Raw genomic sequence first — 22,686 nt, 5'->3', positions numbered from 1 at the left:
GTGCTGCTGTCACGGTGGTTCATGTGTGGAGGAGGAAAGGACACATGCACTGCTAATAAGAGTGAAATGAACACAACATGGATTTTTGGAAATCCCAGGTGTGTCAGTCATATTAGTGGTTAAGACACACACCCTATAGCTGTGTCGTCTGTCCTTCCACACATTTACTGGCTGTCAATGCCACAATAGATAAATCCTCTTAAGAGTTAGTCAATCCTTCACACATCCTCCAGTATGGTTTCAGGTCTGTGTAGCTGGGAAGAAGCCTTTACCTGAACACGTGTCATCAGTGGAAATCTGAGGCACTTTATTAGTCTTACTTACTCAGATCAGAGTAGAAGCCATATTTAATCTCAGCGTTCATGCAGGACTTTCATTTTATCTTTCACGGGAACCTCTGGAGCATTTTTAACAGGCGCAGGGCAGCGCTTTGGTGACTGCTGTGACGCGCTCGCTGCCAGGCTCGAGTGGGTCAACATCTCTGAATGTGAATGTGATCGTGTGTGTCATGGTTACACAAAACCTTTTCTCAGGACCACTGAGTTTATTTGCTGGTGCCTTCATGCTCATATGAGGATAATCAGTCATCTAGTTATTAACTTCACCATGTGATAACAAGTGCCACGTCTGTATCTTTAACTGGAAATCCTTTTTCTACTGGGTCGTAACTATGCAGAGAGCACTTGCTTGCTTAGCTGTAAAGTATCGGATTCACGTACAAATGGAAAAGAAACTGGATTATTTCAGCGTCTTCGTCCACTAAGTGAAGTGATAAGAGAAGTTTTATGGGTCAGGCAGAGGACAGGTTAGAGGGCCAAGTAACACAATTACATTTCTCCAAGTGCCTCCACTGATGTCTTCTGCCATGAAACACGAGATTGTGTGTGTGTGTGTGTGTGTGTGTGTTGCTGGTTCATTTATGGTAATTTACACTACTAGAATAAGTGGAAACCGGCTTCCCACCCTCCTGCTGGGTGGGAGGGTTTGTGTGGAATCAGATTTCAGGCAGGTAACGCTCAGCCCGAGCATGTGAGCGAGCGCTTACAGGTGTTTTTAATGAGATAACTCTTCTCTGCCCTTGGACACACTTTATTACTACGGGTTACAAAAGGCTTTAATGTTTGAATGATTTGCTTTTCTGTTTCAAAGCAGAACAGTGTTCCTTTGTTGTGACTGAGTTTGTGTCTGAAACAAATCTGTGTTACCTGTTGTAAACTGCCAGGTATAAAGTATCTAACACCACACGTGTTCAAGGATTTCTTAGTAACATCTGCCCACGTGTAGTTCATGGCTGCATGTCTCCACAGTGGTGGCAGAAAGCAACAGTAGTGCAGTGTGGTGCTGCAGAATGACACCAAGTGATTTTCAATGATACGTTATGAGCATTGCCTCCACGGCTGGCTGCAGCGACCGGCAGCGCAGAGTAGGGCTGGGCGATATGACCCAAAATTCATATCTCGATATTTTTTAGCTGGATGGCGATATAAGATATATATCTCGAATTTTTTTTTTAAAGCCATAAGTTAAGAACAAAAAGAGAGTTCTTAGTCACACTGTGTCCCAGATGTCACACGGGCACTTTTATTTACATACAGCGTAGATGTACATGAAGAAATTACTCAAAAATAAATTATCAGCATTTATTAAATAATCATGGTCCATAAATAAAAGAAAACAATGTTGTTTTTGTGCATAACAAAAAGCTCACAATTGTGCAGTCAAAATGTAAACTAATAGACGCTGAGCGTAATAACAAAGAGACTTCACAGCTGCACCACGTCTCTGAACAGGTGCCGTTTGTGGTCCTTATACACATACAGTACGGTAATATTATGTTGAAGCACAGTACGTATTACTCCGCGAGGCTCCTCCCCGGTAGCCGTAATCCTCGACAATCCATCAAGCGGTGCAGCTCGTAGCTTAGCAAAGTCATATTAAAACATTTTTTGACAGATTGCTGAGCGCTGTGTACCACATAAAATCGGTTCGCGGTCAGTAAGCACAACCAGAATTCATACATAAGGCGCGCTGTCGATTTTTGAGAAAATGAAAGGATTTTAGGCCGTGCAGCTCCTCCTGGCTGCATGTCGTTAGCGCGGTTAGCTCGCTAACACGTTGACGCCGACCAGCCCCACGCACGGTAACTCGCTAACGGAGATTTTCCGCTTTCATCTTGTCATTGCCTGCAGGTGAAGTTATGGGGGAGTTGTGTTCAGTGAAGGAGAGGCGAGGCTGAGTAGCGTTGCGTAGAGACAAAAGTAGACGAAAGAGAGGCAAACCTGCGGCTCCACAAGTATAATTATAACGTAACATAGACTATATCGATATAAACGATATTGTCACATCTTATATCTCGTATGAAAATATATCGATATTTTTAAAAAACTCGATATATCGCCCAGCCCTAGTGCAGAGTTAACTGATTGTTCCTGTTTTAAACTGAATGAACTCCAATGGACTGACTCAAAGAGACCCTACGAAGCTTGAAGGTTAAATATGAGTGAAAGCGGTCAGCTATGGTCCCCAACATTTACAGGGAAACAGAGCAGAATAAAACAGTCTGACGTTTCATGTCTGAAAACACAATTCCAACATATTTATTAACACAAATATTAACACCTACCCACATAGTTACTGAGGGGAGACAGAAGAACTGCAAGAGTTACTTCAAACTCAGTAGTTACTCTTAAACTCACGGCTAAAGTGGCCTTTGCACACCGAGAACAACAATCTGGAGTCCAGCGCACACTATGAGCAGGCAAATAACAACACACGAACTTGAACTCATCTATGCTGAGGGCTGAAGTGCTTTTTAAGGTGGAAACACTAACAGTACCAGGGTGTTCGTCTGTAAGCTGGAGATTTGTTTTCTGCAGCACACGTGCTTCACACACAAACTTTTAGCTCTTCTAACTCGATGCAGACCTACTTGTGAATGCTCACTTGAATAGAGGTCTTCTTTGTTCACTGTATCAACCCCAGAGCTTGCTGTGTATGTGCATGTGTGGAAACTCCTGCCTACCTCAGCAGAGTCCCTCTCTCTGCCTCCTTTCTCATGGGCGCACACAGCTGAGACTCGGCGCAGTCACATGACTCGGTACTAGGAGCCCGGCTGATTAAGCTGGCCTGGCACTACAGCACAGGGCCGACCAGCCTTGGGTGTGTGTGACGCATCTCTGCTTCAGTTGTCGTGGTTTCAGCCAGTGTTTCCATATTCATACAGCTCAGCCTGTTGTTGTTGTGTGAAGACAGCAGCAGCTGTTTCAGCTACATTCATGTACATATACATACCTGACAACAATGAAGCTTTTGCTCCTGTGATAATTCCACCCACAGACAGACAAGCCTTTCTTTTTCCCTTTCTCTTCCAAAGGCTCGAGTCATTTACATGAATATTATTACAGTGCAGACTGCAGCTGGCATAAACACTTATTCTGGTGAGGAGACATTGGGCCAGCTTGTGTCTGTGTGACGGGCCCGTGCCATGTGCCATGTTGGCTTAAACTCCAGAATGCCTCGCTGCTAAAGCTAAAGCTACTTCCTAATGTGACAGAGGAAAAAACAGACGGCGTTATCCCCGAGAGGCTGCAGAGGGTTTGATTTTCACAAGGAAAAATCTCTCCATTTAAATTTAGGGATAAACCCTTGAAGAATACGTTATTTTCTTATACGCGTGGGACCATTAGCAGCTCACTGAACCCCTGACTGGATGACACTGGTTTAAAAAGTTCCCCATTAGGACGCGGTAACTAAACCCAGGCCTTACAGTGTTCCTGGCACAGTGAACACGTGTCTCTGAACTCTGAACTGGTTTCATTCTTTCTTTTTGCTCACTGAGTGTAATCAAACTACTTCAGGTTTACAAACACACTGTTGTTGCTGTTGGCTGTGCTGATAACAGCTGGAGTTTGACCCCCATATTTGTCATTACGTAACACGTAGAAAACAGTCGCATGGATGGAAGCTAGAGTGAGACTAGATCCCAGCTGGTGTCTCCAGGCACAGCACCAGTCTAGCCTAGCTCAGTTCTGTTCTTCAGTTTAGACATGCCCACGCAGTCGGTGCATCGACTCAGTGCCAAACAGAGAAGAATCCGACCCTCTGCATGCACTCCTTCACTTCATCCAGGAGTCTTCTCTGAGGAAAAACATAAAAACTTGCAGGTCACTATTTACCCGTGACATTAATGAGATGATGCTTAATGGCACCCCGTCCCCACCCAACTCCAAATCTCATCTCTGTGTTTGTCGCACAAAAGCTCTTCCCTGCATATTATCAAGTATAAAGGAGAAATCGTTAAGGCCTGTAGAGGGTTTCTTATGGAACTGAAGCAGTTTAAGCTTCGGGCTTTGACGGCTCTTGGTTATATTCAGGAAGCAGATCTTTGTTGGAGGGAATCACTGCTGAGACAGCGAGTAATTGTGGTTGTTCATACAATAAAGCCAGAACACAGTGACTAAAGATGTACTACAGATTATTAAACAGCCCTGAAGCACTGTGACACATCCACAGAGGTGGCGGTGTGCAGATGTTTGTCACGGTTGTTTATTCAGAGACCAGAGCTCACCCGACGCGTCACAGAGGAGCACGAATTTACAGCTTACAGTATGATGAATGCACATATATGTTGAGTCCATATATGCTGTTTCTATCCAGAGCTCGTCGTGCACAGAGGGCTTTATTTATTCATTACCCCCCCACTGTAGGAGGCTCCCACATGCCAAGGGACACATATTTGGGAGGCCACGTGTCAAAGAAATGGCTGAGTTGTTGGCCGATTTTCAGGATAAAGATCTTTAAATGTAACACAAGTGCTCTCTTTCCTCCTGTGCAGCATGAACTGAAAACACCCACACAGATGCAGAGGCAGGCATGCAGGCTGGAGAGGACAGGAGGGATTTTCCCATGCTGGCTCTGCAGTGGCTGCCCTAGATTCCACTGAACGATTGTCTCGCTGCAACTAGACTATTATTAGAGCTGTATTATCAGGAGACGGGGAGTGAGAGAAGAGGGAGGGGAGGCAATGCAGAGAAGAAAGCCCCGCCTTCTTTTTCCTTCAGTGTGTCCTCATATTCTGCTGAATATTCAACATTTAGTTCTTTATTTGGTTCCCTCAGAAGTCGGCTTCTCTGTTCCCATCAGGAGTTGATATTTCACACGAGGGTTGCAGAGCTGCAAGTGCAATGAAGTGTGTTACCTGTCTCACATCCATGGCTATGTTGTGTCTTTGCAACAACCCGTGCATTTTAGGCTTTGTTTGAGGTCTGCAGAAAGATTACCAAGTCTCCTTTGATAATTATCAAAGTTTAATTGCAATTAAAAATAAAATTCTTTGAAGTTCCAGAAAAGTGTGAAAGGCAGTTTAATAAAGTGTGACTACTGAACAGATCAGAGACAGGTGGCTTCAAGACTGAAGCTAAGAAACAAATTGGGTTTCCTGTCAGCAGCTCAGTTAGTTAGTTCATGTGGACTACACAGGTAAAAGGCTGCAGGTGCTTCTGGAGTTAAACAGTGTGTGTGTGTGTGTGTGTGTGTGTGTGTGTGTGTGTGTGTGTGTGTGTGTGTGTGTGTGTGTGTGTGTCAGTCTAAGGGATCTTACTCCTCGGGCATGTAGAGAGATGGTAGATGGATGGAAAACAAAGCAATAATAATAGAAAAGCAAACGCATGCGAGTAGAGCAGGGCGATATGGCCAAAAATATTTATCACGATATATATTTGAAAATTTGCGATAACGATATAACTGACGATATAATTGATGCGAGACAAAATACAACTCCACAACATTACTAGCGCAAAAAGACAACCTTCCATTTATTTTCACTTAAACAAGAAGCTGGTTTTTATGTACATTAAAGCTTTATAAAAATGTAACAGTGCAAATGCAAATTCCTTGCTGAAAGTTTAACCAAAAGGCATTTCCAGTAGAAATGGGCTGACATATCCTGAGCATAACCATGTATAATATCCACTGAAGTTAAAAAGAGGTGCTTTGCAACATTAAACTGCAGTGTGCAGTACGTATTTTTCGGACCATAAGGTGCACGGGATTATAAGGCACATTAAGCGAAACAAAGCAGTCAGATAAATCAAACTTTATTAAACTCATTCTTCTTGCTTCCTCCACTTCTGTACCATTGATTCATTAATGTTGAATTCTCTGGCAGCTGCTCTATTCCCATGTTGTTGCAGTATATTAATGACTAACCTCGTATTGTGGATGGATTATCTCAGTTGTTCTCCTGACTGAAGTTTGGTCCGTTTACAGCATCCTGCCATGCGATTGCATTTGTCTCTAACCATGAGGAACCTTCACGTTAACTTTTATAAGTGGAAAAGTGTTAGTGTTCGTCCTCCAGCTTCACTGTTTATGCTAACATAGCTGTGTCGCTAGCGATCAGGTAGCACATCATTATATACCAGCTAGCCCAACTTCAGTAACCCTACAAACGTCACTGCTGTTTAGTTTCCTGTCTTCATTTATGTTGGAAGTGATAGCAGAGCTGTACGTTTGATTTTTTTCAGAAATCTCTCAGTCAGAACATGCTACATCATGCTTAGGTAACTAGCGAAACTAGCGAGCTAACTTCCGCTAGCTTCCTGCTAACTTCTAACTCCGTTAAATGTAATAAATTTTGTTTTCATGGATGCCTGGAAGTTAAACTTCATAGTTACACCTGGTAAAGCAGCAATGCTGATCGTTTTATTAAAGATGAAAGAATTTAGACAGTTTTTAACTCTAAGTGATGCTGCAGTGTTCGTTTGACCTGAAGCATACGGAGTTTAGGACCCAGATTACTCCCAGATTTAAGAGCATCTTAGTCCGACAAATACGACAATAACGACGGCCGCTTGCATGTTCTGCAAAAAAATGTGCTTTGTCGTGTATCTGACGGACAAACACCAAACCAGTTCCACATCACAGAAGTTGCACCAATTCTGGTTCCTCAACAATCGGCCATGTGTGTATGAAAACAAAGGCACTGCGCATGCGCGTTTTACTCCCATTCTATCGCGATATTTCATTTTCCTATCGTTGCCTAACATTATACCGGTATTACCGTGAACGGTATAATATGGCCCAGCCCTACATGCGAGCCACCTCAGTGAGGTCGGGACACGTGCTCAGTCTCATGATGAGTCCAAAGAGCCAGCAGTTCATCAAGCCCTACCACAAACTGACAGATGATACTTTTATACATGTCTTTAATACTGACTACAATAATAAATGATGAATATCATTAAGATGTTTATACAGGTCATAAAATCTCACCTTCTATATTCATTGTGTGTAAAGTGAAATGTTTCAGGCCTTCTTTTATCTTCTACGTGGTTTAGAGTAGAGATGGACCGATCCGATATTACGTATCAGTATCGGTCCGATACTGACGTAAATTACTGGATCGGATATCGGAGAGAAATAAAAAATGTAATCCGATCCATTAAATATCAAAAAAGCACCTCACAAAACTTGCGACATGGCGACTCGGCTCATAACCGTAGCACGTCGGAGCAGTGTGGTCACGTGATAGAGCCGCTGTGTGTGTTTGTAGCCTCGCTACCAAACCAGCATTTCATCTCCGAGGAAGTGATCCCAGAGAGAAGTAAAGCAAGTGTGTAAGTTCATCTCTGAATGTTTGTAAAGCATTCCAGCGTTAAGCTTAACAACCGATATATGGAGCGACTGCCTCTCTCTCTCTCCTGCTCCTACTTCAATCATGAAACTGATCAATGATCAGCTGATCGGCTTTTCTGTCGTGAGTCCGTCTCTCTTGTTTGTTTTTGGCCCACTTTGCAGCAGAAAGAGGAAACCAGCGGCTGAACAACAGCAGCACGTTTAAGCTTGATCAGCTGAGTGAGGGGTGGTTCCCTATTTTTTTTTTTTTTTTTTTTTTTTTTGCTGGGAGTTTGCAACCCTATTAGTCAGGTTGCTTAATATTTCTGCTAAGTTCTCTTTAAAACACCAGAACAGGGAGGATGGAGCAGGTTTAAGTTCATTAGATTGATCAGTTTTGCTGATCTATGAAATATTTTGGGTGCAGTGTGTTCTTTACATACAGGTTTAACAGAATAGCTTTAGTGTTGTTGTTTATTTAAACTTGAGTATGAACTTATCAAAATGCAGCAAGATATTAAAAAACAGTTTTATTGATTAAAAACCACAGTATATCGGATTCATATCGGTATCGGCAGATATCCAAATTTATGATGTCGGTGTCGGACATAAAAAAGTGGTATCGTGCCATCTCTAGTTTAGAGTTCATGAATATCATGAATCGAGTGTCTCACATTAGAATGTTTCGATCATATATTCACCTTTACCACAAATTACTGCTTCAAAGCGGCACTGCATGGAGGCAGTCGGCTGAAGTGTTACTGGGTTGGTCTTCCTCATCTTCCTCGTAGTTTCTCCTTAGGAAATGTAAAGAAACTGGCATCTGTGTATGTCAGCGCATAGAAAGATGAAGTGAATCCTCCTGCTGGACGGCTGCATTGACTGTAGACTTGGACCAGCAGCAGCAGATGACTCCACAAACAGACACTTCACACTGGTTCCTGTTTTGTGAACGACCCTCTGAAGGCTGTGGCCGTCTCTGTGCACCTCCTCCTACCACACGTTTCCCACACTGTCAACTTTCCTAATAATAATTAATAATTAATCTTCATCAGTGACCTTGTGTGGCTCAGCTCACCATGACTGTGGTTTCCTGCGCTGCACTAAACCCAGAGGTTCATGCTAGAATATTGTATTCATTTGAGATGTTGTGTTTTCAGGAGCTAATGTTGAAATTGAAAAGAAGCAGGCCTATGTCGTGCCTCCATGAACACGCGTTAGGATGTGTGACTGTCCTGTAAGCACAACACTACGCAGCTGTTTTCTCCTGGTTGCATTGGATCATATCTACAAACGACAACAATGTGATTTGTCTTGAAGCGTCGGCAGCACAGTCCCTCCTGGCTCCTGGGCCCACACATCTTTCACGAGGAGAGGAGTGGATGAAAGAGGAGAGCGGCAGGAAAAGCTGGGTCACTCTGCTCGAGGGCGTTTGCTTTCCTTTATCTGTCTGTTGCTCACTCTACATATTTGTCTCAACCTTTTTCCACTTTCTTCCACATGTTCCCGGTTCCAGTTCTGTTGTGTTGCATGTGTCTGCGCTACGCATCGTGTCTGTTTCCAGCGTGGTGCGAGCAGAGAGAGATGACCTTCTAGAAGAAGGGACGTGGCTTCATGCTGTCATTGAGCATTACTTCAACTCATCTGCTCTCTTATTGCATCTCTCGCCTTCGTGTTATTTCTAACCCAGTGACCTTCCACAAAAGAGACACTCTCACAGAGTGCTGTCTGTCTCTGTGTTGGAGTTCGTTTCATTGTGAAGCACCATGTTGTTCAGTTGGTGACTGTGAATATAGATGATTGTTATTGAAGATGCTCAGTGAATCAGACTAGACCCTGAATGTTAACATTTTAACACATGCTTCCTCACAGAAAAGCGACGAAGTTTTATTTATAACTTGGGAGATCATAACCATCTGTGCTGCAGGGTAGACTGACACGTTTCAGCAGCTGCTTCATATATCTATGTGCCTCTTGGGGACCATCTCTGTGAAAGTCACCGTGCTGATTGATATTCTGTAACTCTAAAATGCTCCAGCATCATCTGTTGCTACGTGGCACCTTGGCTTCAGTATTGTAAGCCTGGTTCATGCTCAGTAGTTCACCTCTCTTCTTAGTATTTTTATAACTCCTTGTTCTGTCACCACATACTGTTGACTGTTGATCATTGCTCTCAGGGGAATCCACAGTCCCCAGCTGATATGCTGTAGCTGATATGCAGATTTGTGTTCATGTAATGTGACACAGATTCACCTCTTCATGGTGCAAATTCACTGCCTTTGTATCTCTGCATTCTTCGGCCTGTTCATTCCCCGAGTCAGCTCTACGTGACCCTACAGTTTGTATGTAATGAGGCAAATAATGTCACAAACACACAAGTACTCAAAGTAGTATAAAGGATGGGCTTGTTCGTGGTGACAGATGTAACTTTTCTTTCTCCTGTTACTGCGGATGGAAAGGCTTGAGTTTAAATCTCCTTACTTGTTCTAAGTGTGTTTGTGTGCTTCCTCCTCTGTGTGTGAGGCCGTGGAGGTTCCAGGGGGGGGATAAAGAAGTCTTTTTAGCTTGGCTAGCATGTTTTCTCTCCAGTCAAGCTCAGTAAATCAGATTAGACTTTTTGGCAAGCAGAATAGTAGTGTGTGTGTGCGTGCGTGCGTGCATGCGTGTGTGTGTGTGTGTGTGTGTGTGTGTGTGTGTGTGTGTGTGCGTGTGTGTGTGGACATGACTGTTTGGAGGGTAAGACTGGAGCTCAGACGGATCTAGAGGGAGATGGAGAGGAAAGGAAGAGGGTGTAGCTGCTTGTGAAAGTTATGAAGTCATCAGAGGGGTAAAAACACTGAATCACTCTGTCGACTCTTTTCAAATGTTCATAGATAGTTTTCACTGTAATGAGAGAAAGGAAATTAAAGACAGAGTGCGTGATTTGTCCTGCAGTTACAATCACAAAACTCCCAGAAGGCTTTCAGTCTGCTGCTGCAGCTGTATGTGATGTTGTTCAAAAACATGAAGAGATTGTTTAGAATGGTTTACCTGCACGTTCATGTGTGCTTCCTGCAGTGCACTCGAGCAGTCTCATATGAAGGCCAAACCACTTCCACTCCATGCAAGGATGTGCATGTTTGTGCTTTATGCTTATGCATCTCAGTAAGTCCACTGGAAACACCTTGCTGCTGTCATCATGGTCATGAAGTGCTCTCTCAGTCACAACCTTTGTTCTCCTCTCTGTCTTCTTTCTTGTGTGTGTGTGGGTGTTTTCCAGCTTCCCCTGGTGCTCAGTTTAAAAAGCAGATTTGACTGCACTCCCCCCATTGGTTCTACATTTTCATGACTTGTGCTCATTGGCTGCCAGCGGCCGTCGGTGCAGCCAGCCAGAACGCAGCTCTGCAGCTGTTAGTGATGGGCAGATTATACTCTGCTGCACTGCTAAACACACCTCCAAAACAATCAGACACTAAAGCATCTGTACAGAGAAAATATGTGAGATTTTGATAAACTTTGCTTGTCCCTCTCTGCCCCCACCCTGCATCTGCTGTTGTTCTTGGCTGCACGCTCAAAGCTCTGAAATGTTTGAAGCTGAACGCTCAGCTGCACGTGAAAGGTGGAAACCAAGAAACACACACAAAGATTCAATAGGAAACTAGGTGTGTGTGTGTGTGTACATAGCCAGTGCTTAGTGCGACCTTCAGTTACTATAGCAACCAACTCACCAGACTCTCCATTTTCCAGTTTCTATGGTGTGTTTTCGTGACTGAGTTCTACATGTGTGTGCATCTGCATACGTCTGTGTGTGTGTGCATCTGCATACGTCTGTGTGTGTGTGTGTGCATCTGCATACGTCTGTGTGTGTGTGTGTGCATCTGCATACGTCTGTGTGTGTGTGTGTGTGCATCTGCATACGTCTGTGTGTGTGTGTGCATCTGCATACGTCTGTGTGTGTGTGCATCTGCATACGTCTGTGTGTGTGTGTGTGCATCTGCATACGTCTGTGTGTGTGTGTGTGCATCTGCATACGTCTGTGTGTGTGTGTGTGCATCTGCATACGTCTGTGTGTGTGTGTGTGCATCTGCATACGTCTGTGTGTGTGTGTGTGTGCATCTGCATACGTCTGTGTGTGTGTGTGTGCATCTGCATACGTCTGTGTGTGTGTGTGTGTGCATCTGCATACGTCTGTGTGTGTGTGTGCATCTGCATACATCTGTGTGTGTGTGTGTGTGTGCATCTGCATACGTCTGTGTGTGTGTGTGTGCATCTGCATACGTCTGTGTGTGTGTGTGTGTGCATCTGCATACGTCTGTGTGTGCCATGTCTTCCTTGCTGTGAACAGTAACACGTGCTCGCAGACGGATCGTCCCGACAGGGGAACAGACTGTGCAGCTCTCCTCCTCAGCGTTCCTTCTCCTGCAGCTTTGTCTAAATGCTCAGACGCCATGAGATGTGTTCATCTATCTGAGACGTCCCGCGCGTGAGCTCCGGTTTGTGCGCTGCTGAGAGACGCAGACGGGTTCTGCAGGAACGTCTCACTCTCCCTGTCGTCGGCACGTCTCTTGTGCTCGACTGAGAGTGAAATCTCCAGATTGTAGAGCTGGATGAAGCAGATCGCTGAGGAGAATGTGACCCATCACGCTGATCCCGCACAGCGCACACACTCACATAGGTATTTGTTTAGAGATTCCAGTGGGTAAAGTCAAACAGGCCTCCCTGCTCCTCATTTGCTTGCTGACTGTTGTTCTCTTACTTGGATTCTTTGATGTTTATCTTAAAGCTGAGGTTTTACATACTGTAATAGTATTTAAATAAGTCATTCAAATGGAAACAGCTGTGGTGGAGACGTTTACCGATCACGCTGTGGACGGGAGGCGGGGCTGTTTAAGCTCTGCTGCCACGAGGACAGATACAAGAAATCTATAATAAATCTATAACTCTGCAATAAAACACTTTATTGATTTCTCGTTGTATTATTCCAACTCTGTGCTTTGACACCGTTTCCCCTGTGAGCTGATATCCTTAAATTCTATTTTGCTTTGTTTTGTTTTATCAATATTATTATTTATAACGATTGCTTTAGCTTATTATAAATGTACTTTTATATGGACAATTCAGTCTGTATGAGCTACTTACTACATGTTTTGTATCTTTAGAGGTGAATGTTCACTAGGGCTGCCACAAAACATTATTCTGATAGTCGACTAGTCACCGATTATTTTTGCGATTAGTCGACTAATCAGATCATCATCCATTGGACGCAAAACATATAGATTCTTGCACCAGCAGCATCTGCTCTACCATCATAATGATCACTATCATTAGCTTACAGCTTTAAGTGTTTAAGGTCTGTGCTAACTAAAAATAAAGACAAGATGATAGTTTATTCAATTTTAATGAAATCTGCAGATTGTTTCGGTGAAGTTTAATAAACTCCTTGCTATCTAAAATATAACAGGACACTGGAGTATATTCTCGAGCATCTCACACTTCTGATGATCAGCTGTCTGCTTGACGTTTATTCAGCTGTGTAAAAACTATAACTTTAATCTCAGCCAAACCGATTTACTCAGGAACAAATAAAATACTAAAAAAAAGCCAAACAATAACATGTTTAAGTTATCTAAGTGACTTATATGTTTAACCTGAGCAGCGAAAGACGGCGGTGGGTTTGAAAACGATCTGCGGGGAGTCCGGTGTTCTCACGGCTCTAGTTAGCCTAGCCCCCGGCTAACTATCGAGCTAGTGGCTAACAGATGTCTCCGAAAACGTCGGAGCGCTTTTGAAAATATGTGGTGTCCTGATAAACTGAGCAGATATTTGAGGTTTACACAGCTACATTCTCGCCTGAAAATATGTTAAACGTTTATTTTGTGACCCAGAAAGAATAATAAGAGTAACATTAAAACTAACTAGCTGCCGCCATTGTTGGAAACTGCGCTGGGCCGCGCTATGAATTCTGGGACACAGCTTCTTCTTCTTCAGAGTTTAACGGCAGCTGGCATCCTTGTACATGCAGTGCTGCCATCTTCTGTTTCAGTCCGTTATTACACTCTTAAATCCTGCCACTTATTTCTGCGTCTTTCGGGATCTTACAAAGCTTCAAACGACGCGTCGACTATTAAATCAGTCGTCGACGATTTTGATAGTCGACGTAATCGTGACTAGTCGACTAATCGTGGCAGCCCTAATGTTCAGTGTCTTTGTCTTTCTGTCTGTCTCACTTTAAAGTGAAAATAGGATCCTGATAGCAAAACTCGATTGAAGTATGATAGATTTAGCTGTTTAGGTGAGTTTAATTGAAACACTGTCACTGTTCTGATCAGGCCAGCAGCTCATTTTCTCTGAGCTTTTGGTTTTATTTCATTCTAAGCCTGCTTCTCCTGAAGTTAGAAGGATGACTTGCCGTCTTGTTGAGTTTGACTGGATTCGTGTGTATATAGAATATTGAAAAGATGAGGTGAGGATTAGATTTGAAAACGAGTGATGAGTAAAAATGGTTGGATATGAGGACAATCATGTAATTTCTTTTATGACTGTATCTTAGCAGCACTTCTCTTTATCTCACTCGTTCTTCTCTGATCTTGTCACAGCTGTAAAATCACACGTGTGGTGATCAGTGTCCTATAGCACGAAGCGATAACGTTTCAGTTTGCCTTGTTTAAAGACAAACAGTGGTGGGTATCAGAGGAAACAGCTGGAATGACGTTATCTCTTCAGTGGTGACAGAAGGTATGCATTTTAATGATCCTGATGATAATGACACCAGTATAATGATGAAACCAGTAAGAATGAATGATGACAGTGAGTAAACTGCTGCTTGTGCCCCAGAATGAAATGAAGGGAAAGCACTGAAAGAATCCGAAGTGGCAGACACACACCAGGATGGACGGATGATCACATGAGCAGGGAAGGGTGATGAGGGTGATGGTGTAAAGGAATGAGCACTACTCCACCAAACAAAATAAAGAAGGAGGCCAGTGTTGAATTTGAAGTGGAGGGTAAAAGTATGCAGCAATAAACAGATGAGTAATATGTGGCGATAAAACAGCAAGGGTAAACAAAGACGGCACGACAATGATGTCCTCAGCGTGTGCTGGCTGGGAGCTATCACTCAGTCGACTGCAGCAGTGCATTGTGGGAGACGGAGTGGGTGGGAGGCTGAATGAGGAGAGAGATGCACTCGCTGATCTCTCTTCCTCTGTCTCCCTGCTCGTGGAGGAAAGAGTGGGGGAGGGGGAGGAAGCAGATGAGAGAGAGAGGGAGTAAATGATGAGGATGGAGAGAGAGAGAGATGATCACTACACACACACAGACACACAAACATGTGCAACAGTCAGTCACTGGACTATCTTCTGATGTCAGCAATGCAGCGTTTGAATACTAAAGAGCGGCTGCAGACTGATCGCACGTGCTCTGTGTCTGCAGAGCTGGTCAGCGAGGCTCAGCTGTGCGACTGTCCTTCTACACTCAGGATCATGTTGCATTTGTCATGTTACTGTATGTCTTATGTTGTGTGGTGCCTGTCCAAATGTCTCTGCACTGCTGCTAAACATGATTTGTGTTGTTACCTGCCTTTTATGGAAACATGCTTTGGCACACGTCGCTCTCTTCTTTCTTCCTGTTGGATTCGTGGTCGTTAACTCTGCCACTGTCCATGTTTTGTTGCTCCCGGCGTGCTGGTGTGTACGGCTGCTGCGGCCCAAACATTAGCACGTGTGTAAATCAACCTAACCTGAAGTCTGTCCCAGCCACGTGATTGGTTCTGTGGGGGGCTATTATGGTTGTCATTGGTCTGTCACGTTGTCTGTCCAAACATGGGTGACTGATCGCGTCATACTTATATCGAGGTTAACTTATTTCATGATAATTATCTTTATTGTTTATTATCCAGCTGTAAATCCTACTTATTTACATTGTATGTGAGAGATATTACTCTTTGTCCTTTTAACTCCTCTTCCTCCTCTTCCTGTGTGTAGCAGATGCTTAATGTGGGTCTTGATGAGCTAAACCAAACGATACTGATTGCGTTCATTTTATCGGTTATTAACAGTTTTTTGTGTGTTTTCCTTCTGCTGTGTCGTGTACAGGTTTATGTGGAGTTTGATGACCAGGAGTGGGACAAGAGGGAGTGGGTGAAGGTCTATGAGGATTTCCAGCTGTTTCTACTAGAGCATCAGCTGGTCTGGGCCAAGAGGAAGGAGTGCGCAGCAGCAGGAGGAGGAGGAGCAGGAGGCCTACTGCAGGGATCCAAGGCCAAACACATACAGTGGCCTGCCCTGGTAAGACCTGTGTTTGCTATTTATAGGCTGGGCACGGTAATGAGACTGGCCAGCCAAGTTGACTCTGCTGCATGCGTGGAGCTCCAAGTATTCCGTTCTCTCTGCACTTTAATCTGCTGCTCTGTGGATCGTCTCTGTGGTTTTGCATAAAGGTGTTGCTGTTTACAAGCTTTTCTATAAACTTGTTTGGCTCTTGCTGTTGTTTGCTCGGCGTGTCATGCTTTTCCGTTTCCTGTCAATCATCAGTGAACTGAGGAAGTTTTAAGTTCTTCAGCTGCTCAGCTATGATTGCTCACAGCCAACATGCGTCCTCTGCAGCTGCTGTCCAGGGTTAGGTTTTCTGCACAGTCACCGCTGCTGCAACTGGTATGAACCTGGATTATTGTCGTTATCCACGTGGTCTGATTGTGTGGCACAAATGATTCTGTCACCATAAAAACTCATGTTAGCTTTATCTCATCTGGCTCTCTGCAGCAGGCAGCTAGCAGGTGTAGCTGCCTGCTGCATGATGATGACTGAACAATAGTGATGACAAACTGTTTCTTATGGATTATTATCTGTTTTCTTCTAATAATCTTTACACCCCGTGATCATAGCTGTGAGTTAGTTGATACAGATCAATAATACAGCACCATATTATGGCACAGTGGATACTTTGTTACTATGTTCACTGTTGTTGTGTTTACTGATTAAAGCCACAAACAAAGGCTGATTCCAGTGATTGTGACAATATGTCAACTCCTCCAAAATCTCTTTTAAATGAACTAATATCTGATTTTAAATTCATTTATGATCAGCAAGTGTGACGATCTGTGTGGAAGCAGCGGGTGTGACAGTTTGGTGTGGAGCATTCAGACGTGCGGGGCAAACTTTCCAGGAGCGGACGTCCCAGCAGATTCAGAGTGCAGTGCTCCGAAACATGGAAAGACATAGACCTGGATCTCTGGCTCCGTGACCATGATAAATGTTCATGACAGTACACTTAAAAAAAGAAGAACATGGCAGCACAGCGTAGGTTTGCAAAGCTGTGTCTGAAAAATCCACAGGAGTCCTGGAACAATGTCTTTTGGCCAGACAAGGTCAAATTGGAGATGCTTGACCATGATTCCCAGTGCTTTGTTCAGCAGAAACCATCCATCTTCATCCGCTTTATCAGAGGTCGGGTCGCGGGGGCAGCAGCCTAAGCAGAGAGGCCCAGCCCTCCCTCTCCCCAGCCACCTCCTCCAGCTTATCCGGGGAAACACCAAGGCGTTCCCAGGCCAGCCGAGAGATATAATCTCTCCAGCGTGTCCTGGGTCTGCCCCGGGGCCTCCTCCCGGTGGGACATGCCCGGAACACCTCAGCCAGGAGGCGCCCAGGGGGCATCCTTGTCAGAGGCCCGAACCACCTCAGCTGGCTCCTTTCGATGTGGAGCAGCAGCGGCTCTACTCTGAGCCCCTCCCGGATGGCCGAACTTCTCACCCTATCTGTAAGGGAGAGGCCAGCCACCCTTCGGAGGAAGCTCATTTCTGCCGCTTGTATCCGCGATCTCGTTCTTTCGGTCACTACCCACAGCTCGTGGCCATAGGTGAGGGTAGGGACGTAGATCGACCGGTAAATTGAGGGCTTCGCTTTTACACTCAGCTCCCTCGTCACCACGACGGACCGGTGCAGCGTCCGCATCACTGCAGCTGCAGCCCCAATCTTGGTTTCTGTGGAGAATATGGTGGGGGATGATTTGGGTTGTTTTGCAGCAACAGAGCCTGGGCACCATGCAGTCATTGAGGTACAGATGGGACTAGTGCCTGATGTGCCTGACTAGTTAACTGGAGGACTAGTCTTGTCAGTCGTTTGTACCAGACTTACTAGTCCTTTAATCTAATTGGTTTACAGTTAAAATCAGCACCAGGTAAATTGTTGTCCTAAATGTTATGCAGCCATTTGCCATCAGATGGAGCACTGTAGTTGCTGTTCTGATCTTTTTGTCTGTTATTGTTAATCGTTGAAAGGCGAAAGAATGAGATCGCAGATATAAGTGGAGCCACTACTCCACATCGAAAGGAGCCAGCCAAGGCAGTCGCCTACTGGAGCAGGAGGCCCTGAGATGAGAGAACGCTGCGGCGTTCCCCGGAATAAGCTGTTGGAGGTGGCTGGCAAGAGGGAGGGTGTAGGTTTCCTTGCTTAGGGTGCTCCCCTCGCAACTCAAATTCAGATAAGCAGAAGGATATGGCGAGCAATTTGTTGTTGTGTTATTTGATGGTTACCTGAAGTCTGCTTGGGGAGGAGTCTAGGTAACCGAGAACCCCGCCTCAGACTTGCAAGTGCTAATCCTCCTGCCAGCTGCTTCACACTCTACAAGGGCTCCAGTAGCACAAGCACAGGCAGCAGGTCATCACTGGATAAAGTCAGCAGGGTTAGGAGAGGACTGAGCCCAACATCCTCAGTCTCTCAGCCAATGGCAGAGCCACAGAGATGGGCTTGGACTCAGTTTCACCTTAGTCAAACTACATTTGTCTGTAAGTGGCCTTCAAAGTGTGTGTAAGTGATCACGTGAGGCTCGGTCTGCTCTGCGGCTTGCGTCACTCACACACTTTGGTGTGGTGGCAGTGTGGTTACCGTGGTGTTTATGCCGCTGTCTCGATGTCGCACCACTGTCTGAGGAGATGATCCTGTGGGTCTGCTCGTGTTTTTGGCTTTGTCACTTATTGGAGGACTTGCTTCGGAAATGTTTGGCACTGATGTCATTTATTTTCCGACTGTGCTCTTTTCTCTGTGTGCGTACGAATGTGATTCACTGTTTTGGTTATGTAATAGAGTGCACGGTGCCATCTGGCACACACATTGTAGATAAGAGTTCAAAGACACGCACACTTTTTTCTGCCTCTCTTACTGCTCCTCCCGTTTCTCACAGATTTATCACACCGTTGCTATTGCCATAGCAACAACATTGAAATATATACCTGATTGACCCGCTGCCCTCTGGTTGGCGCCTCAGGTCAGTCAGATCTGCAGACTCTCAAACAGCCACTCGGCCTGTCAGCAAACCTCACCAATCTGAGCCCTGGTCTGAGTAACCCTCACCACTCACACCGAGTCCTTTGCTTCCAAGCGCTTTGTTCTGCAGTGTGTGGCTTTGACTCGCCTTTAAAACCTCACGTGGGTCCTGCCTGAATTTTCAGCCCCAGCAGCTGCTGCTAGACAGAGACAGCATAGATGAGCAGGCCAGTGGACCCAGCAGATCGCTTTGTTGTTGCATAACTATCCGCACGCACACTTGGCTTTTATATCTCAGTGAGGACATGTAATTGACATAATGCCTTCCCTAGCTGCTTACCTGAACCCTAACCATAACCTAACTGTGACCCTGCTACTAAAACCACAATTTCAGCCTCAAACATGCCTTCAAAAGCTGTTTGACGGGCATTTGGACCATAAGGGACTGTTGGTCCCCACAAGTATAGTAACAGTTGAATTTTTGGTCCTCACAAGGATGTATAAGTGTGCACACAGACACACAGAGGGGCTGTTGCACTCATCAGTATTAATTCACTATTAATTACTGTCATTCATCTCTCTGTCTGGGCTTTTCTCAGTGTGGGTTTTTGGTTTCTTTTGAAGCTCACTCTGAGTTTACAGGACTGGACTGATTGTGTATTTGTGTGGTTCATACATGTGTTTGTGTAAGTCTGTTTGCAGAGCTGCTGTGATATGGGAGGATCTGCTAGTCTCACTGTCTCTGTGGGTGTCCACGTGTCCTCCAACCTATTGTACTGCTAATTAGGGCTGCACGATTAATCGTTAGAAAACCGCGATCTCGATTCATACTTATGTGCGATCTCATTTCCAAATGACAACGATTAAAAAAAAAAAAAAAAGACGACGATGATTGTACCGCATTTTGATCCGGGACGTGCTCTGCATGAAAACAAGCGCTCACTCTTCCTGCTCAACAAATGACGAGGGCGGAGCCTTATACCACGTGATACAGAAGCTGTGCCGTGTGATGCTAAAATTAGCAGGGAAACAACAACGGAGAGCACGTCAGGGATGATGAGAAAGTGACAGGAGAAAATCCGTCCCGGTCAACCACCCAAACATCAATAACGGGAACCTTATACAGCGCTTCCCTTTACCCGTCGACCTCCCGCAGGCACAAAGACATTACGGAGGCTATCACTTATCACCTGACCAAAGATATGGCTCCATCAACACTGTGCAAAACGAGAGATTTAGGAAAACGATCAACACCCCAGACAAACGCTACACAGTGCCGTCCCGCAACTATTTTTCTATTGTTGCACTACCTGCTCTGTACACACAGCGTCGAGCAACGGTGGAGACGGAATTTCAAGCAGTACAACATTTTGCGGCAACAAAACGTGAGACATTTGTTGTTTTTATGTTTATTTATTGTTTTTATGTTCTCTGCTGCCCTCAGGTGAATGTATGGCTATTCACCCTATGCAGCGAGCTTAACATAAGAGGAGATGGTTCCAGGAACGACAGGACACATCGCTTTGTCTTTGTGTCTTTAACTGAAGACCGTTTTTTCCTCTTTTAATTTGTAAGACTGTGAACATACAGTGAAATAATACGTAGCATCAGTATCAACATATTTTGTAAACAAAACAGAAGTTAGCAACATAGCTTTTCTTATGCTTTACATTCATCACTAACATCTTTCCTTATACGTTCAAATAACCTTTTAAGTAACATGAAAGTAACAAATCTTACAGAAAATGAAGTTGGACATTGCTTACTTACAGATTATGGCTCAACAAACTCCCCAACGATGTAAACTGGGCTTAAAGTTGTGCAGCTTGTTTTCTGCTCCATGCATTTTCTCACACTGCCTGCGTGAACTTTGCCTGCTGCTTACAACCCATCACCAAAGGGGGCAGTGTAGTGCACACCAAATAACCAAAGAAGAAGCCACAAACTGAAGGGGTAATACTGCCCACTATTGGGAAACCTGAGAAATTTGCCAGCCAAAGAAACCCAACCAAGCAAAGAAACCCAACCAAGCAAAGAAACCCAACCAAGCCACAAACGAGGGGCAGAACATGTTCAGTCTCAACTGTTACGAAGTTGATGTGCAGTTAATAAGCGCAATAAATATTTATACTGGAAAAGAAAATCGTGAGAGAATCGTGATCTCAATTCTAAGCCAAAAAATCGTGATTCTCATTTTATGCAAAATCGTGCAGCCCTACTGCTAATATACTGAAATGCACATCTATACATAAGCTGCTGTCATCTCTATGTTTCATCTTCAGTATGACAGTAAAATGTGCATCAGTTTCTTCGAGGTCACTAGCAAGAGTTTGGATGAAGTTTGCAGATAATAATAATGGATTGGATTTATATAGCGCTTTTTCAAGGCACCCAAAGCGCTTTACAATGCCACTATTCATTCACTCTCACATTCACACACTGGTGGAGGCAGCTACGGTTGTAGCCACAGCTGCCCTGGGGCAGACTGACAGAAGCCAGGCTGCCATATCGCGTCATCGGCCCCTCTGGCCAACACCAGTAGGCGGTAGGGTAAAGTGTCTTGCCCAAGGACACAACGACCAGGACAGAGAGCCCGGGGATTGAACCGGCGACCTTCCGGTTACAGATACGCTTCCCAACCCCCTGAGCCACGGTCGCCCCAGATCCATGGAGGTGTGTAATTATTCACTGAAGCTGTGGTGTGGAGACCTCCACAGACGCCAGATCGTTCTGTGAGCTGTCAGATTATTAGATGTAGAGAACAAAGGCAGCGTGATGAGCAGAAGTCGACCCAGCCGTAAAGGAAAATTGTGTGTGAGAGTATTAATAGAATATGAATTGCTGGTAGTAGTAACAGCTGTAGGAGGATCCTGCAGTCTGATAGCCATATCTCAAGTGTTAGCTCCATTCAAGGCTTAAATACATGCCTGTTTTTGTGTTAGAGAGCTGCTGAGTAAAAAAGCTCATTTCCTGCCTCCACTCTTTCTGATTTTATGATCTCATAGATCCCAAAGTTTCATTTGATGTTTCTCTTTTGTAATTTCTTATTTGCATTGTCTGATGATAAATGTGAAGAGTGTCTTTGTAAGCTCCACATTCGTCTTGCTTTCAGCCTGGGGGTGTAAACTCCAGGTCCACACCAGGTACCCTCTCCCTGTTACATCATTTGGATTTGAACCAACACTTAACAGAAATCCCATTTATGTAGTTGGATACCGTTGTGTCTGGGTCACAGCCCAGTTACTGACACACATCCAATTATACACAAGGACACAATGTCACGTTGTTGTAATAAACTTTACAATAACAAGAAAATGTTGCATATTCATTACATGCCATGCTGTTGACCTATTTGGCCTGTTTCCCTGTTGGCAGTGAAACAAAAAGCCAGCAATGCCTTTATGATCTGTTAAAGGCACATAAATGCATAAAACTGGTTATTTTATTCTATAATGGTAGGTTTAACTGTTCAGTCAGTTTGGGTCTCCTTTCAGAAGCGTCTCAGTAGCCTGTGTGTACATATAATTGTTTGAACTGATGAATCTGCAGTTGTTTACACGTGGCTACAAGAGATCCTCCTAACTTATGTAAATCTTTGCTTCTTACATCCTGCTCCTTGGACCCGTTGTTCTGAGTATTGGTCCATCAATGACTGCTGTCAAACTGCCAGCTGTTGCAAATCATGAACACTAATGAGAAGTTAATAGGCCTTTGTCTCGTCAAGTTACAAGACATGTTTGTGTAGCTATATGTGAGCCTGCATATACACTGTTGACTGTGTTGAGTTCAAACTTGTGCTCCTACTTCTTGAGTCTGTGTGCTGTACCATCGTCCA

At 44.5% G+C, this 22,686-nt stretch overlaps 1 protein-coding gene across 2 annotated transcripts in view; it reads left to right on the top strand.

Annotated features, from left to right (window-relative positions):
- The window catches only part of jmjd1cb (jumonji domain containing 1Cb), a 122,129-nt gene that overhangs the window by 40,673 nt on the left and 58,770 nt on the right, over positions 1-22,686 (top strand). For both annotated transcript variants that reach the window (XM_004570373.6, XM_004570372.5), the window contains exon 2: positions 15,687-15,878. In XM_004570373.6, coding sequence (XP_004570430.3) covers positions 15,687-15,878 — 192 coding nt within the window. The remainder of the gene's footprint in view (positions 1-15,686; positions 15,879-22,686) is intronic.

Source organism: Maylandia zebra, linkage group LG8, assembly GCF_041146795.1.
Source record: "Maylandia zebra isolate NMK-2024a linkage group LG8, Mzebra_GT3a, whole genome shotgun sequence".
Taxonomy (NCBI): domain Eukaryota; kingdom Metazoa; phylum Chordata; class Actinopteri; order Cichliformes; family Cichlidae; genus Maylandia; species Maylandia zebra.
The sequence above is the reverse complement of the archived record's forward strand: the minus strand, read 5'-3'. Positions and strand labels throughout refer to the sequence as shown.